Raw genomic sequence first — 17679 nt, forward strand, 5'->3', positions numbered from 1 at the left:
GTTCCACGCTCCCGATGAACCTTTGCCCCACTAATATTCCGTTATCTATAATCCATTCTGCTGCCTCCGGTGAGTCCAACCAGACCCCCATCGAGGCTGATTTCCCTAAAGGCATGTCCCTCTTCTTCAACCATGCAATATCTTCGACCCGGAATTTCTTGTCATGGAGGTCATTCTCAGCCATAATCTTCTCGATTCCCTGTTTCTTGTTTCCTTCTAGTTCAAAGTCCTCAGTTGGGACTCGGTGAACCACGATCCCAAACCGGGGCTTCACTACTTTGGTGTTGTTTCCCAACTCCTCCAGCCACTCGGTGCTGTTCCGGGCTGTCTCAGCAGACTGGGTGTCCCGGAATCGGATGACATACCCCGTTTTGGTAGTACCAATGCCCGCGACTTGCACTTCTTTGGTGGTCTCTGCGTTCAGCAGGGCGGTCCTGATGTGCGTGTTCGCTGCTTCAGTAGGAAGGGCTCTTGAGAATCGGTCATTGTCAACATCTTGATCGAGGGTTGGTGCGGTACTAATTCGGACACAGTTGGGTTCCTTCCTGGGGCGCGGGACGGTTCTCGCTGGGTTTGGCTGAGGGTTGCCAGCAGCCACTTCCGCCCAGGATCTGTTCACGGGGGCGTTCAGCGGTTGTGCCTCCAGTTTGGCCCGTAGGGCTTCGATTTCTTCCTGCAGTTCCTTATTGTGGGTTCGCAGGAGCTGTTGTTCAGCTTTCAGTTCTTGGACCTCCGCCCTCACTGTCTCAATTATTTCAGTCTGGTGTTTGAGTGCCTCATTGAAGCTGTTGAAATACTGTCGGACGTCTTGGTTCGTCACCCGCCCGTTGCTTTCTCCGCCGGTCGCAAATTCAGGGTTCGCGATCGGCTCATTTTCCTCTCCGTCGAGGCCGCGCCTGCGGCGTTTTCTTGCTGCTGGGATCCTTGGGCGAAAGTCATAGTCGCTGAAAATTGTCGCTGTTTCTTGGGTGTTTGTGGGATGGGGTTCGGTAACCCCTGCCGGGATCGCCATCGGGCCGAGACTAGTGCCCGCTCGGCACACAATGACAGCCACAACACCTCACTTACTCACGATGGTTTGATATACGAATTTCTCTCTTCAACGGTCCTCTCTGCAATACAGTACTTTGCACAACTCTTCGGGTCATACAGTACTTTCCCACTGATATAGTCGATTACTTGTACAGTGCCGACCGTTATCGCCTTCCATGTCCGATAACACAGAGTTGGTCTTTCGAAACCCTAATCACATGATGTGCTAGTATTGAAATGGTTAGTCATGTATTTGAGTCCCTGTTTGAAGGTTGAATTGAAGTTTTAATACAGAGGGCAGGTAATTTTCGTACTGTATCAATTTTTATACTTGTAAAATTAAATGGTGATTTTTCCTAAACATGAAGATATCCTGATACCAGGGCATACTATGTAATAATCTGATTAGCTCATTCAAAGACTACTACCTCATGTAAGAAGACTTATATTTCTTATTTTTAGGTAATTGTATATATATATAGTCTTATAAGATGGTGCTTCTGTTGAGATTAAGTCACGACCACCCTTTGGGTGCTAGCGCCATATGTCTTCCCTTGCCATTATAGATTGCGGACTTAGAAAGTTTGATATGGTTCTTTATCTCTTCCTCCACCTTCCGTCTCCAACTTAGAGTTATCTGTTGGTAGTATTTATGCTATAATTTAGGTAAAAGTTGGACATCCTGCGTACAGTACTGCATGATTTTGGCTGATAGTGGGCGGATGATGAATATCTTATAAGAATTGCTATATTCTGGAGTAAAAAGTTTCCGTTTCCTGTCTTTACATGCTTTTCATTTTGCTCTCCTACTTATGGTCATCAGAGCATTGTATTTAATGTACTTGTCTAATCTATTAATAAGTCTCTTGAGAATGTACACGTTGCAAGTTCTATTAACTGAAGGTTTTGTACTCTAGCTAATTTTATTCTATATTGGCTGAACAGGGCGTCTGAGTCATTATGTATATCAAAGAAAACTTTTGAAATAGATAGTGATTTAAGAATAGAACGTAAGGTTGAGCTATTTGAAGTGGAATAAGAGAAAGCCTTGTCCTTGAAGGAGAGGATATTAATAAGAAATATTTTTTATATTGAGGAAACAAAAATTTGAAGTATAGAGATAGTGCTGTGTTGAGAAAGGTTCACACCCTCAAGGTCGATGAAAAGAGAGGGGGGCTAAGCAGGAAGTTCAGCTAAACCTTCTAGTAGCTTGACTAGGCCGTTGAGGATATCAATAAATAAGAAAAAAGGGCTGTTTTTCAAAGTTAATCTCTGAAAAGATTCTATGAGTCCTGGCAGGTCTTCCAGACTAGATTTTGCTAATACTTTGGCGTGTAGTTAAGGCTGCTTAATGTCTGCATTGCCTACCATCTTCGATATTCTAAGAAGATTCTAGGAGAACTAGTTTCAATCAACATCAGTTCTAAGTAGTTATCAAGAATCATTGACTTACAAAAACTCTTTCAGAATTACAAGGTTATTTATGTCATAAGGAATGTACGAAGATTTTTGGTGTTTATAGAGAAATTAAGGGTAACTTTGCAAATTTATATTCGAGGGCTCAGGGAAGGAGTCAAATTTCCAAGGCAATCATGGAACATGGATGTATTTCTTTAGTCTAGATAAAGTATTCTGAAATATTCCTATATAGAACTAAATCTTACATGCATGCCACTCTAGCATGTGATATATGTATGTGGCTTTTACCACATTTCTCAACTCCATTGGTGAAACTAGCTTCCATTATGCACTGTACTTTTAACCCTGTTATCAGAAGTCTGCTGAAAACTAATGAACTGTTGACGCGTTGCAGCCATGCATCTAAGCGAACGCAAAGTGCTTTGTCAATTAATTCGAACAAATCCTCCACTAACCTGTACAGCGAAGAAATCGGAAGTTCGGGAGTGAATTACCGTATTTCCAATACTGAGCCATACAAGGTATGGTATTATCTAGTTAGGTACGGAACAGATTATTTACAGCTAGTCATATCTGGATTAGTTGATCACATGATTAGGGTGTCAAACAGTCTCTCTCTGTTTAGAACATGGAAGGCGATAGCGGTCGGCACTGTACTGCTACACGCTTGGAGACGTTATTCTCGAATCAGAGCAGCTCAAAGATATTCACAAGTCTTAAGTAGAGCCATATATCTCTAGATCAGTCCCGAGAACGCTCTTACGTTCGCCCGAGCGACATAGAACAGTTACGTTTATTGGGAGACTTTGGCTCGGCTTCCGCTCAATCCAGGACTCGAGAAATCAAGCACAAAAAGTGTCTGTCCTTGTTGCACCAACTCTCAGCTGCGAGCCTCTGCTCCTCATGCTCAGAGATCAAGAATACGGCTTTGCTGCCGTCAACCGTGGCTGCACGATAGTAACTGATACCGAGCTGGCATTCAATGGAGTCCCATTGGTGTGGGCAGGATTTTCGTCGGCGACCGTCATCACTCAACACTGTTGGATAAATCTCCTCTTCTACGCCTGATGCCCGCTTGAGCTCAAGGAATGCAGGTCTACGCAGTTATGAGTTGCAACCAAGCGAAATTCTTGGTCCGGACTACGGCCAGGCGTTAGGCCCAAACCCGATACCCTGATCGTGAACTACGTTTACTGGAATCGTCCTACCCCATGCAACCCAGCTTCCGGTGCAGTGAGTGAATTGGGTGGTCCTCTAACAGTACAGTGTCTCCGTCAATCAGCATCTCGCCCAACCGGAACCCTCATAACAACATTTCCCATACCGGTCGGTCAGTCCTTGCTAGGAAGGTATCAGTGTGGGTGATTATGGGCTCGGGATCAGCGGGAGTGCTGCTCACGTACCTTGCAATAGTAACCTGGCATACACCAACCCAGGCTTCCATCGCTTGCGCATCTGTCTTTGTATTCCAAGCGATTCTCTACAGGGGTCTCCGCCACTGGTGTGGCTAGGGCTGCAACAAACAGAGCAATACTGCATGTAAGAAGTGTGTGAAGTTGCATTTTCAGGCAGTATTCTCGCACAGAGGATCTTGAAGTGAGGAATATCAAAATACAGACAATGTATAATCGTTCTGCACGCTGACCGCCCCAGGATTCTCTACCATGTACAAGCGAGGAGGGGACCAACAGGTATTTATCGTTCTTGAAACTGACCTTACAGTAAGTTCTTCTTTCCTGCCCTCTCTATCTTTGTCTGTCGATCAAAGAAGGGCTAACATGTAAGAATAAGGACTATAAGCTAAAATATCGGCATGCCACACCAAAAGGAAGGGGGAGAGGCCGGGGATCAAACACAGAATAAACCAGAGCCACCGTAGTTGTTCACTTGCATTAGTAGTTGCGCCATTCCTGGAGCAAGAGCACTGGAACTTACTGGGAACCTTCTCATGACGGTCTATGCACTTGTATTGGCCGCACGGGTCCTGAACCGACGGACCCGCTCTTGTCGTTGCGGCGTCGATTTCCAGACATAGCCCGCCACTACTCGTCGGTAGAGAAACTAGAGAAAAAGGTCTGCTTACCATGGCCGATGCACGGGACACTCGCACGTAGTCGTGGTGGTGAGGCCTACCACGCTGATTTGTCACCTAGTGAACCCCGACATACTACGGTGACCCAGCCAATGATCCAGCTGGCCGCTTGGCGGGAGAGCAGTAGGCCCAGACAAGAGTCCCCTTCCAATACTGTACCTCCTCTCCCAAAAGGAAGGGCATACTTGCCGGAAGGTACAGAATAAGATGCAAGGTTCGAAGACTGCTGCGAGAGGAATACCTCCACTGGACTGGGATGTCTTCTTCCTCGGTCCATGTCCAGCAGACGTACGGCTTGCTCGATGATCTGTGTAAAATAGTGAATAGTGACTCTGGTTATGCATGTCAGTTGCTTGATCAGGCATCTCCGCCTCGCCTTGGCCTGGCCTGAATCGATTATAATCGCTGCCTCTGTGTAGGTATGATGTTGACTACAAGGGATTATGAAGATTGAAGGTGTACATAAGCTTGTATAAGTATTTAGTGTCGTAGCAACTAGGTAACTAGATAAGCAACACATACATTGTTAGTCATCAATGTTCACTCCCAGACCTTCCATTATAGAGCTGCGTCTTTGTGGAAGAAATCTCTGCTGTACTTTGTATGTGATCCAGAAGTTGACTGGAAGCTGCATCGTCATAGTTCCTTGGCCGAACTGTACACAATGCTGACCTGACCTGGAAGTACAGATGAGAATACTTACTGACGGCTTCAGAGTCATTAGCATTTCTGTATTACTACATCCCTAATCGAATGTACTTGATAGATTGCAGAGTCATTGAACATGTCTGCTACCTTTCTTCACCACACTCCGTCAGGAGTGTATGCTGGTGGTCGGAAAGTGCTGTAACAAATTCCATTACCTTCCACGCATGCCTGCACTTCCTGTTTTTAGACGCCGAGCCTGCTCTCCTGTGTGGGAAGCCCAGCCTACTGCCCAGAATGACACGAGGATGCTCTCTCAGACACTACGCTTTGAAGCGACATTGTGGCAATGGGGGTGCTCTATGGGATACTCGCAAGGAGCAAGATCATTGGGATCCTATAGCAACATCTACACAGACATCTGGTTTGGCTCATTCTCCGGGTTGAAAGCGCGGCTGTCTGCTCCTTATCCAATCTATTTGGATGCCAAGGCTTCCCTGATAAACATGGTGGAGTTGAGATATTCGTCTGGGTGCAATGTAGGGTTATACAACCAGTCCGACGACTGAATTTCCCCTTTGACTTCCTTTATTGCTTTCCTCACCAGGTTTTCGTCCAGCTTACTGCGCCAGTCTTGGAAAGTTGTGTCATCCATGTTCCCTCTTTGGATGAATATTTTGGCCACCGTCTCAAAGTGGCGGGGAACCTGATACGTATTCGGAAGGCATCTCTGCACGAATAGAGCAACGGCATGTGTGCCCCAGTGAGGGAAATTGTGACTATTTTGACGCCGTTGGTCAATACCCACTGGTGTGGTCGCAGGCTCGGGACTTACATATGAGCGTCCATATCTGCACCACACGTGATTAAGATACCCGGGCCAAGATACTGCACGAGCTCGCACCACCGTCGTCCGACGCGCTTCCTGGCGTGGAACTTGTCGCGTGCGGTCTGTTTGTCCTCCTGACTCCATTGCTCCCAATTCACGTAGGCCTTTTGGAGGCATAGGTTTGCAGCTTGGGTCTCAAGGCCGACACCTGGTTCTAGCTTCCGAGGACTGGCTTTCATCTGCTCATCGTGCCAGTAGTACAGGCGCACCCATGCCAAACGCCGCATGAGGATGTTGGCCATTCGATCATCGTACAATTCCGCCTCGACCAGGTCCGCGCACTGCATGGAGAGTGCACTCACGACGGGGTGAGTTAACAATGGTTGCCAAAGACCTTCTTTTAACCAGCCCACAAGGTATTTGTCGAGAAACTCGAGAAGATCTCCCCTCACCACGGCTTGACCTGCCCGGACGACAAGAGCTATCTTACCCATATCCGGCGTAACGGCGGGGTTGATGGAGCCGGGAACTCGGTATTGTGACATGGTCTCAAGCCCTTGATGATATCTGGGCTCAACGTCTTTCTTGGCTGCCTCGAGCGCTGCTGTGGTCTGGTAGTCACTGGGTAGGTTCAGCATATCGAATATATCATTGCCCTCTGCTGCTGTCGCAGGAGGCGACTGCGCGCCGCCCATGAAATCTCCGTTCCGTCGATCCGAAGCCCGTGCCTCGCTGGCCGCGGACCGTACCTCGCTGGCCGCGGACCGTACCTCGCTGGCCGCGGACCGTACCTCGCTGGACGCGGACCGTACCTCGCTGGCCGGAGAACGTATCTCGCTGGCTGCGGACCGTACCTCGCTGGACGCGGACCGTACCTCGCTGGACGCGGACCGTACCTCGCTGGCCGGGGACCGTACCTCGCTGGCCGTGGACCGTACCTCGCTGGCCGTGGACCGTACCTCGCTGGCCGTGGACCGTGCAGCATAAGTCAGTCCTGCATGGCGATGGTCGGAGCTCGAAGCATTGGGAATGCCTAAGTGCGACACACAGAAAGGTTGCTCAAAAGGGTCCTCTACATGTCCTGGATGTGTGTCAGTGGCCGCAGGAGGCCTCCACCATCTTTGACAGAATGAGACCAGCCCAGCCGTTATGCAGCGGGTATTAAGACCACGTACTGTCCAGCCGAAACAAGGTCGGATATTTGGTGCTCAGGTAAGCCGATATCGCGTGCTTCTGAGCTCGGTCTTGCCCCGCTATCCAATAGACATGGGCCACGAGTGCTTCCACCGCCTAGTAGAGACCCGAGCCAGAAATTTGCTGATGAGAAGGGCGTTTTTTAAAATTCCGGACTGGGGGGAGAGGCAACTATACCTCCCTATCTTGCCTCTCTAATGCGGCAACTGGGCCTTCATGTTCAATCTACACAAGTCAGTTGGTCACCTCTGCGGGTTGGCAGCTAGTCGTACTGGAATATTGACAACAAGGTATCTCATCCCGTATATGTCTGGGGTACAGACCGGTCACTCTGCTGCAATTCACGCTTCAAAACCGCTGAATGGAATATTGCACCGCGCGAGTGGAATACCCTTGCCGACAATACTTTATAGATAGCCAAGTCGAGCTAAACATGTCTTCTGTACTCAGCGCACTCACCCGCCTCAATGGGAGGGCTGCCGGCATGGTCCGGCCTCACGGTGTCTGGCGGGATACGCGACAGGCTGCACAGCGGCTTCGTACCTCCGCTGGTGGTTATGAGGTGGGATAGAGCAGAGAATAATCTCCTGCTCTTGTGGATGAGAAAAGCATCATGACAAATGGTCAGGCACCGCTCACGGTGTGGTGGTACATTCCGAGCGCCCAGAGCTTTGACAGGGCCAGGATGAACGGTATGCCCGTAAGTATATTTGGCAGCCGCTAGAAGTGGGTCCCACAAAAAGGGGCCCGGCGGAGAGTCGCGGCTATAGCTCACGCGTGCCAAGATCCCAGTGATACATACTGCGAATAGGTCCTATACTGGGCGTGCTGTGACGCGTCCGGGTCGCGACGACGCGGAGCTGCCGGACGGCACTGATTGCACCGGCACCCCTCCAGAATCCGCCGTCGTGTTGCAGGTCTGTCTAGCTCGACAGCCAGCCTTGAAGCCAGTCTGCGTTATGCATTACCTGCGTCTCAAAAAGACCCATTCGCAGTTCCTTGAGCGCTTACATGAAGAGAGGGGTTCATGCTAAGAAGAACTGCTAGTGCATGTCTGTACGTTTACATACTCGTCTACAGTATCGTGTCGGAAGCAGAAAACCTGACGGAATGTGTCAACGTTGCCGCGCGTCCTACACCGTCTGCCATTCTCGCATAGGCCATATGTCTCGCGGTAGGGAGTGCTAGCTCGCACGGAGGAGATTGTTCCAAGCATCCTCTGCCTCCGTCTCCCGATTACCCAACGCCCGCATGTGCTGCAGCATTCGAACCGCAATGTCCGCCGTCGAAACGCACGGCTGCTGGGACTTCAGTTCAGATAGATACTCAACCAGCAGCCCCAAGGGCGGAGAAGGCTGTGTGCTGTATCGACTGAGATGCTCTTCCGCTTGGGCCAAGGAAAGGCCAGGTTGTAGATAGAACAAGTCCAGCAGCTGGACTACCGCCCGCAGAGACGGAAACTGCTGCAAACAATGGCGGGACAGGAACCGCTCCACCGTGTCCAGCGAAGGCACCGGATGTGCGAGACGCCCCACTAACTGCATGACATCAGCCGACGTCGGTACCGGCTGGGAGGTGAAGAGCCGTAGGTAGTCCAGCAGCTCGCCCATCAAGGCAAATGGCCGCGAAGCGCACGGACCCAAAAGACCCTCGCATTTACTCAGATCCGACGCCGGCTCCAGATAGAACAGACATAGAAGCTCTACGGTATCCTTGAAGGGCAGGCATGCCTGCGAGCAGTAGAGGTCGAGGAGCCCCTGGATGCCGTTGAGAGAAGCCGGCTGCCAGTAGTACAGGTCCAAGAGTTCGTCGATACCGGTGCGAAGCACCTCCTGCAGCTCCTGGAATAGGCCATAGCAGGCCCGATACAGGCGATTTTTACCGCGGTGCCACCCTATCTCGCGGATAAGCTCCAGATTCCGGTTTTCCATGGCTGTCGCACGGCAGAGACGTGTACTATCCGCTCACACGGCCTTGTGCCTGGTTAAATACCGGAGGCCTGCCGTGCTTTCGGGGTCGAACCAGAGAACTGCGAGAGCTGCGTATGTGGCTGCCGCCAATACGACATCCAGGCCTCTGGCAAGAGTTCTACCCCGTGGAAATCTGCTGCCTCAGGTTTGGGTGACGGTACAATCCGGCCTACGAATATGCGGGGTGGACATGGGGGAGTAACCAGATGCACGTCGTATGCAGCGAGTGGCTTTCTATCTAGCTCGGGATAGAACGAGGGCGTTCCCTAACTCCTTCTCTTTCCACTTACTCTGGTCCAAGCCATGGCCATTGAGGTCCCACGGATCTACACCAGATGGATGGGACAGGAGGCTAGCGATTACCCCGCTTTCGGAGATAGGCACATTTTCCAGCGTGAGCATCCGTAGATTAGGGAACTCCACAGGGTCGCGATCGTGAGCACGTGCAACCGACGGCGTGCGATCCACCGCGCGCCTCGAAAACCTGAGGTCCAACCTCTCGAGCGTCCCAGAGTTCTGCCGGATGCATGTATCGAGGACAAGGGCATGTCTGCGGGGGCAGATTCCGTGCCACACCAAGCACGTCAGGTGGCGTAGTTGGACAAGACCGTCAACGCTGATCTCTTCGGCGATGCTAGACCGGCCGGTGCCTGTTTCATCGCCCGCCTGGGTATACAGCTCCAGCGATACGATCTGCGGCTGAAACCGCGGGATATAGCCATTCGAGTTCATGATTCCTCTGGGTAGCCACGGATAGCACCAGCTGTAGGTCTTTTGTTAGCTGAGCACAGAACAAGGACCTGCTCGGACTGCTTACGTGAACTTCACGAGCGACCCGGGGCTGAGTCCGCGCAAGATCAACTGGATGCCGAGGACGAGGCTTTTGGGGATGAGCATGCGGTTTCCCACGGACCATTGCGGGTTGTGCCGGTCGTGTAGTGCGCGATCATGGCACAGGTTGTTTTGTACCGGGGTCTCGGCCACAAACGCCAACTCTTTCAGAAGCGATAAGACTAAGTCCGCATTCTGCTGATCATGGCAAGAAAGGAAGCTGGCAACCCCAGCAAGGGGCTTTTGGCGCGGCATGACAATGCGCAGTTCTCGGTTATGGGGAACTATGTCGTACCAATTCTGACGCACCATTGTAATATGGACTGGACGATCCACCTCGAGCTCACCAACAGATTGCCACAGATTGCCACAGATTGCCACAGATTGCCAACCATGTGGCGGTTGCGCGGGTCCGGACCGGATTAAGTAGCGACAACCGGGCAAACCACGAGGTGTACCGCGGCGCGGGACGTGAAGAAGTGCTTGCGATGCCAACTTGGCCAGGAGGCTCTGCTACAGACTGCACTATTCTTCGCTGTAGAAAAGGGCTATTCCGTCCCTGGCTGGTTGGTTCGTTCCCGGATGAGCCAGCGACGTATACAGGAGCCTCTGCGGCATGATTTTAGGAACGTGTTGGAGCTCCCAGAGCAGGGGCGCAGATAGCTGGTCCCGAGTGACCCAACGCGGCGAGAAGCTAACCGCTGTTGCACACTGCCTCCTGTTCAACCGGTCGATCCGCGCCTTCGAGAGCTGACTGCACGTGCCCGGATTTTATCCCGACCAGGTGGTACTCGGCGCAGCGATCTGCCGCCACAGCACCCCCAAACGTTGCACGACTGTGGCGCCTGGCAAGTGGTTATGCAAAGAGAGATTGATCTCAGACGAGGTGTTCGTCACCACCGAGCCATCCGGCTCCTGGCTACCGTTCCTGACCCACTCTCTGGCCGCCTGCTGCTACGCCGCTTTTGTGTGAACGGCCGAACCGTAGGAGAAATAAACACGATTTTTTTGTCAATGTGCCTGGTGTGTTCAACAGTACCATGGACGTTCCTTTCTCTACTTCCGGACGGGTGCATTACACTACGAACCGAATATGCTGACAGCCGGACTGGTACCGTTGCCGCGCCATGAGTCCTCCGCAATTGCTCGGAAACCCCCCCGGTCATTACCAGACGATAGGCGTCGACTTTGTACAATACCCATGCCATGCACATTCCGTATAAAGTCCCATCGGTGGGCTCGTTGGGGCGGCAGAGCACCCTCTCGGCGAAGCTCTTAAGGATCAGTGATGTGGAACCTCGACGCAATGGACGGCCGCTGTCGCGACACCCCGGTGCGTCATGTGACAGAACTTCCGACGTCGACCCCCTCGTTTCCGCAACCGACGGGCACTTTCTTCACGAACCGTTCGTCGTGCAGCTCTAGCGCCGGTTCCCTCGATTTCTGCAACACGACTGCCTCGTATGCGAAAGCCAAATACGAAGCAGCCTCGACACCGAACTGGGAAACATGTCATCTTCTCTGCACTAAGATCATATCCCGGTTGCTCCAGACGACAGAGGTTGTGCGCAAGGTGGATCTGTATTACTGTGGCGAGGGAAATGACCAGCAAAGCAGTACGATGCTGGTATTGACAGCTCACCGTCTCCGAGACGACTGGGTGCAAGCCGACCTCTCCTGCACTGACGGAACATTGGTTGCCAGCGCCTTCGCGTTGTTTACCCAAAAGTCGGCGCAGAAAACTCACGTGCGATCTCTGGCGTCACCGATTTCCTTCAAAGACTCCCAGGGCAAGCCAATGCCGAGCGACTTCAGATTCCCATTTTCCAAGCCCGTTCAGGGGCCGACGTCACCGTCGGGTGACTACTGACGACCAACGCGCCACCGCCGTGGCGCCAATGATCGGCAGCTATCACGAGTTGCTGGTCCTACCTCTTTGGGCTTATCACGCGAGAGAACAGACTGATCGTACCACCCACCTGTGATCTCTACGGTCTACTTGCGGGCCTCGGGGTACTCTTGAGCTTCCGCCATCGGCCATGTAGCTAGAAGCAATGATTCCATCGCGAACAGAATTTCCCACGAATGTGCTAGGCAGATACTTTCCCAGGCCGTCATACTATGTACTAGACAAAGGGACTTCGTTGGCTGATCAAGCATGCCTTAACTCCGAATTCTATCACCATAGTAGACTTTGCTGGGAGTTGCTCGAAGCTTACAATATATAAATTTTCTGTCAGTTCAAGTATGTAAATAGTGTAAATGAGGCAGTAATTCTGATCCTCATATAAAAGTTCTATAGAATGTGAAAATCCAGGATAACAATTCGAACATCTGGATAACTATGGATACTTCTAACCTCAGAATCATGTACCCATTAGCTAGGTTCATCTGATATACGTGCTGTGAGGATCCGGTCAATCTCACATTCACCTAGAAAAAGTAGGTTTATAAGTGATGCGCGTTCTGAGTCACTAGAACCAGAATTCTAGACTTGTACTAGTTAGCCGAGCGGTTAATGCTAGTAGTCTAGAGAATCTATTACCTAAAGCGCACTAGGTTGGACTCTGACACGTGCCGCCGACCTAGCCGAGATGGTGACTGGTGAGTTTCACATTCAGGATAGTTCCACTGAATCCAGCAACTGGAGCAGAAATGAAGGGATTGTTGCCGACACATGCGGAGAAGATAAATTGTTGTTCATCATAGCTGCACCCCGAACTCAACCCCAACGATTAGTCAGCTCGATTGTCGCGGACAAATACCACAAAGGGTCACCAAATTTCAGTGGAATCAGAGCACGTGAGTATTTCGAAGGCTCTCTCAGGGTCAAAATAGAGGTACTTTTGGCTGATGGCCCGAAGACAAGAAAAGTACCGACGACAGACCGATAGACTGCAGAAAATGGATGGCTCATCAAAATTGATGTGGGTGCCAAATTGATCCGTGTTCAACAGCAGTGGGGCCTCAGAAATGATGGAGGTCCACTAGCTAGGTTCATCTTGCTTGATGTTCAAACTTCAAAGTAGAGGTGGTGTGATTATACTTTTGGGAACTCATTTTATGAAATTTGCAATTTCACTCCAAAAAGTCGTTACAATCACAAAAATCATGTGGAGATAGTGGATACCAACCGTGAACTTTGATCGGCTTAAATGGACTAATATGTTGCCTACATAGTAAAAGATTTTCTTGGGGGCCAGCGTAGGTTTTACCATTACAAATCCAAAAATCCGTTACATGAAATCTTGACCAAAAGTCATTAACCATCATGGAAATCAAATTACACTGCACATCCCTACTTCAAAGAGTGTTGAACACCGAAAGATTTGAGTTCAAGAGAACTCCGTATTTTGCACTGACTTGGAAATTACGTGACAAGCTAGCTCAAATCACGAGGGTGTTCCACCGTTTCTGTCTGTGACTCTCCCAGCCTAAACCACACTGCCCGGCGGCCGGGCAAACATACTGGACACAGCCCCTTTACAATGCACGGTCCAAGGGGTGATGTTAACGATGATCCAATTCGAGGTCATTGCACAAGCCCTGGCGAAACTCCCAAGCGAGACTCCCGTGGAGGCAATCCTGCACAGCGATTGCTGCCCGGTTGCAACCTGTCTAAAACCGCAATTCGCAAGGTGCAATACGCCCGGTGAGCTAGCATGTGGCAGCGGCTCAAATCGTCAGTTCCCGACCGTAAGCTGGCCAAGCCAAAGGTTATCCCTGGTCAGCTCCTGCTGTCAGAACACAGGGATGTCCGCCTGTAGACTTTACCATGTCGTTATCTGAGTATGTAGTTTGACCTGGAAGCCAATACAGAGCCTAACTTCACGATATTGCAAACTTACATACAAAATGGGGAATTTCTCTTTTCAATAACACTGTAAGTTCTATACACCGTAACAGTTGTCCAATCTCCTCAGCAGGATACAGGCTAGGGATGGCAATATGACCCGCAATCTAGCAAGGCCTATCAACTTGTATCAAGCGGTCAAGAAAAAGATTATCTGCTGTGTATCAAGGCATAAAAATTACAAACGCTGCTTCTATCGACTGAACATATGCAGTATAAGGCTCGTGTAGATTTCTGGTACGCGCTACAACATATCTCTCCCCCGATATATTGGCATGTTACTGAAAATAATAATGGCACGCGCCCCAATCAGTAAGTTTGCAAGCCCCAAAGACCAAGACATAGAAGAAAAGCTTTAAGTATTGAATAGCAAGGATAGAACTCAAAGTAGAGACAGTGGTGTATTGCAAGATCGAATCGGAAATTACCAATGAGCAGCGTCAACAAAAGAGCATCCAACAGAATGAATATAATATGTGTTCTGGTCTTCCGAGGTATCGAGCCGTCCGCCCAGGGAGAATTCCATCGCACTTGGTATGTCGGACCATAGTCAGGTCCCTAATTGTGGTTCCAAGAATGCTGAAACATCAAATGTGCCGTACTGTCACAACTGATAGACTAACCTCAATGTGCCGTCGCTGTCTAGTATATATTCAGATTCTCAAATCTGGTTCTCAATGCCACCTCCAGCATTTCTGTAAAGCTTGGCATGTATTCTTGGAGACAGCTGTTTATCACACTGTTAATGTCGTCCGGGGAAAGTACTGTCGAAACCGGCTGTGATGAGGCTTGCGTGGTCGCTCGAGGGGGCAGGGGCGACACTCGTGTGGTCGCTTGAGAGGGCAAGGGTGACGCTTGCGTGGTCGCTCGAGGGGGCAGGGGCGACACTCGTGTGGTCGCTTGAGAGGGCAAGGGTGACGCTCGCGTGGTTGCTCGAGGGGGCAGGGGCGACGCTCGCATGGCCGCTCGAGGGGGTAAGGTCGACGCTCGCGTGGCCGCTGGAGGGGGTAAGGTCGACGCTCGCGTGGCCGCTGGAGGGGGCAGGGGCGACGCTCGCATGGCCGCTGGAGGCGGCGAGGCTGACGCTTGCCGTCCTGCTGTATCCATGATGTGCAATGCTAATCTGTTCTCTGGGCAGTCCGCATTGAGCGTGGAATCACGCAATGCTGGCAACATTGATGGTAGAATCAGACCGTCATTCACGCAGCATTGATGAATCAGCTCCATTGCGCTGGTCTCTGTCTGCCATCTCTTGAACAAATACATCGGTACGAATTTCGGTAACAGTTCCTCCTTCAGCCATACAAGACACTCCGTCTCAGGAGCCCCTCGGTTTGTTTTCTCGGATTTTCTGGACCGAGCAGTCAATGATGCCGTAAACTCGAGTCTTCGTAAAGTGCAATTCTTGAGTATATCCCATTGATGATACTTATCAGATGCACTAAAGATGCAGCGTTCGTGTTCCTCTGTCTTTTTCCTCCACGCGTCGATATGTCTGCGATAATCTTGATATCTAACAAGACGTCGCTGCCATACAGTTCTCCATTCATCAGTTCCTTCGACCTCCTCTAGAACAGGGATCTCCACGACAAACAAGCTGATGGTGTCTTTTTTGCCAGCCCTCATAGAACCGAGCGACTGCCTGTTTGTCTGTTTTTCAGCCATGATTGCACCACCGTTGGGCAAAGGCATTGTGACCCAAGGCCAATCATGGCACTTGTCTTCGCCGACTTGCGTCCAGCCAACGTTCTCGCATGGCACTTCATCGAGTTCATCTTCCAATTCCAATCTGTGACCTGGTCTTGGCCGGTTCGGTTCCGGGCTAACTGAGGGAATACTCGCTGTTATCCTAGAAGGAGACTCTTCTCTCTTCACGGCCACTGACGGTTGCGTGTCAGAGCCGCTCGGCTCTTCCTCTTGAGGGTTCTCCGGCTGGCCGTTGTTCTCTCCCCTTGCTGGGGATTGCGTGTCAGAGCCGCTCGGCTCTTTCTCTTGAGGGTTCTCCTGCTGGTCGTTATTCTCCGTTTCCTGTTGGTTGTCAAGGTCCATGCCATCTGCACCCGAGTGGTTGGGCGCTCCTCGACTATCGGAGTCCAGACTCGGGGAAGCCATTGAGGGGTTCAGCTGATCCTCCTGTCGACCTTCCTCGGATACTTGAAGCGAACCAAGCTCTGGTGCAGGTTTACAATCAGTTAGTCTCGACAAGGATGCATAGTACGGATGTTCTGCTTACTTTCCAGGGCTTCTCCTGCACCGGGGATCTTTTTCTCTACCGCCATACGAAGAAGTTTCTCCCATTCCTCTTTCGCACTGGACCCTTCTTTGCCAAAAAGCGGAGGAACTTGAGTTTGAGCTTCTTGCAGCGTGGTAATCTTTTGGGTCACGGCGGCTATCAGTTTTTCCTTCTGAACTTTGGAGATATCTCGCACATGGTTTTTCAAATCCGACGGGAGCGGTGCCTCCTTCTGCCCAGATCCAATATGTGGGAAATCCCCTGCGTCAACAAACTTGACGTAGAGTTCGGTTTCCGGATAAGAAGGCATGTTGGTGTGCTATATGCTCCGGGAAGTGATAGTCAATGTTTTTGAAAGTATTCCTGTAAAGCCTCTGCTGACACTGCTTGCATTTGGTTCACTGTGACAGAATGTCTTTCCCTTTATAGTCAAAAAATTTCAGCCGTGGTGCATACACATCTCTGCACCTCATACATTCGATGAAAGCCCCGGTAAATGGCCTGAAACCAATTAGAGTTTCTTTCAGGTACAAGCTTTTCCAGATTCTCGGGGCGTAGGGAATGTTGTCCTCCCGCAGAAAGCCACATACTGCCATATCCGCCGAGAAGCCGACTAGTAAGCCATCAACGAGGTAACTAATATCCAGTACTGACGCCCTACAAGGCTTGATGAGGTATAACTCGAGCAACGGCCTTCGGAGCAAGCCGTTTTCAATTCAGCAAAGGCAGGCCCGCCAAGACAACCACTGGCCATGTATTCACGACGCCCGCGGAAAACGCAGCTCACATTTACACTAGCGTGGAGCAGCTTCACATGTCAGTAGCGCATTGATCTGTAGACTGCACATGGGAGCCACCGCACATTTTCACGAAGCGCCTGATATTCGAGCAACACGTACCACTAAACGAGACCCAGTACCCAACACAAATCAGCGAGCGTAAGCCTGACGCAGCCAAGCCATCTAGCAAGATCTACGGTAGGATCAACTCTAGTTGCTTTCTCTAGGCTAGTTCCCTGATCAGATACCTATGGTGCGTGTCGTGGAGTATTTTAAGACCTCACTTTTGGATGCAATATGCACAGTCACTGCTGATACTCAGATCAAACCAGAGCCAGTCTGTCTTTGTCTACTCAATGTGACAATCTGGCTGTTGTGTCAATTACAGTGCCGTATTAGTTTCCAGACTCAGCATGGATGGAAACCGCCCTTTCTGCCTTCATATGGAGGCATCGCCATCCATCTGCCCCTAGTCATGGCAGGCCTACTTTTTCTTGCGATACTGTGTACGATGGTTTGATGGCGCTAGCGCCCCCGGATAATCTCGCGTGTAGGCATGACCGCTGAGCTTGCTCTAGGCTTGAATTCATAGCGACATTCGTCTGTGCAGGGGAGAGGGGTATGCTACTCTGAATTCTTAAGTATCGTAGCATTCTCCTTATATTGAGCCCTCCAAGTATTCATTAGATCTGCATGAGGCCGGGTTCATGTTGCTGTTCATAGGGAATTTGCTAGCTACATTACACAACTGTCCCGTCTCCTTGGAAGGGGAAGTCTCTGCACGTATCCCCGTTCAGTGCCG

At 50.6% G+C, this 17679-nt stretch overlaps 5 protein-coding genes across 5 annotated transcripts; 1 reads left to right on the forward strand and 4 right to left on the reverse strand.

The window, feature by feature from the left end:
* Positions 1 to 6019: 6019 nt before the first annotated feature.
* On the reverse strand, positions 6020 to 6712 carry AKAW2_30016A (uncharacterized protein; the record flags this gene model as incomplete). Its single annotated transcript, XM_041686483.1, has 1 exon — positions 6020 to 6712. The coding sequence occupies one exon, from the start codon at positions 6710 to 6712 to the stop codon at positions 6020 to 6022; it is 693 nt and encodes a 230-aa protein (XP_041540463.1).
* A 1683-nt stretch (positions 6713 to 8395) lies between these two features.
* On the reverse strand, positions 8396 to 9142 carry AKAW2_30017A (uncharacterized protein; the record flags this gene model as incomplete). Its single annotated transcript, XM_041686484.1, has 1 exon — positions 8396 to 9142. The coding sequence occupies one exon, from the start codon at positions 9140 to 9142 to the stop codon at positions 8396 to 8398; it is 747 nt and encodes a 248-aa protein (XP_041540464.1).
* Positions 9143 to 9415: 273 nt separating this feature from the next.
* On the reverse strand, positions 9416 to 10324 carry AKAW2_30018A (uncharacterized protein; the record flags this gene model as incomplete). The annotated part of the gene is made up of 2 exons (XM_041686485.1): positions 9416 to 9944; positions 9999 to 10324. The coding sequence occupies 2 exons, from the start codon at positions 10322 to 10324 to the stop codon at positions 9416 to 9418; spliced, it is 855 nt and encodes a 284-aa protein (XP_041540465.1).
* Positions 10325 to 11300: 976 nt separating this feature from the next.
* Positions 11301 to 11882, forward strand: AKAW2_30019S (uncharacterized protein; the record flags this gene model as incomplete). Its single annotated transcript, XM_041686486.1, has 1 exon — positions 11301 to 11882. The coding sequence occupies one exon, from the start codon at positions 11301 to 11303 to the stop codon at positions 11880 to 11882; it is 582 nt and encodes a 193-aa protein (XP_041540466.1).
* Positions 11883 to 14507: 2625 nt separating this feature from the next.
* AKAW2_30020A (uncharacterized protein) lies at positions 14508 to 16408 on the reverse strand (the record flags this gene model as incomplete). The annotated part of the gene is made up of 2 exons (XM_041686487.1): positions 14508 to 16036; positions 16099 to 16408. 2 exons carry the CDS (start codon positions 16406 to 16408, stop codon positions 14508 to 14510), a joined length of 1839 nt encoding a protein of 612 aa, XP_041540467.1.
* Positions 16409 to 17679: the final 1271 nt, after the last annotated feature.

Source organism: Aspergillus luchuensis, chromosome 3 (genome assembly GCF_016861625.1).
Source record: "Aspergillus luchuensis IFO 4308 DNA, chromosome 3, nearly complete sequence".
NCBI lineage: Eukaryota > Fungi > Ascomycota > Eurotiomycetes > Eurotiales > Aspergillaceae > Aspergillus > Aspergillus luchuensis.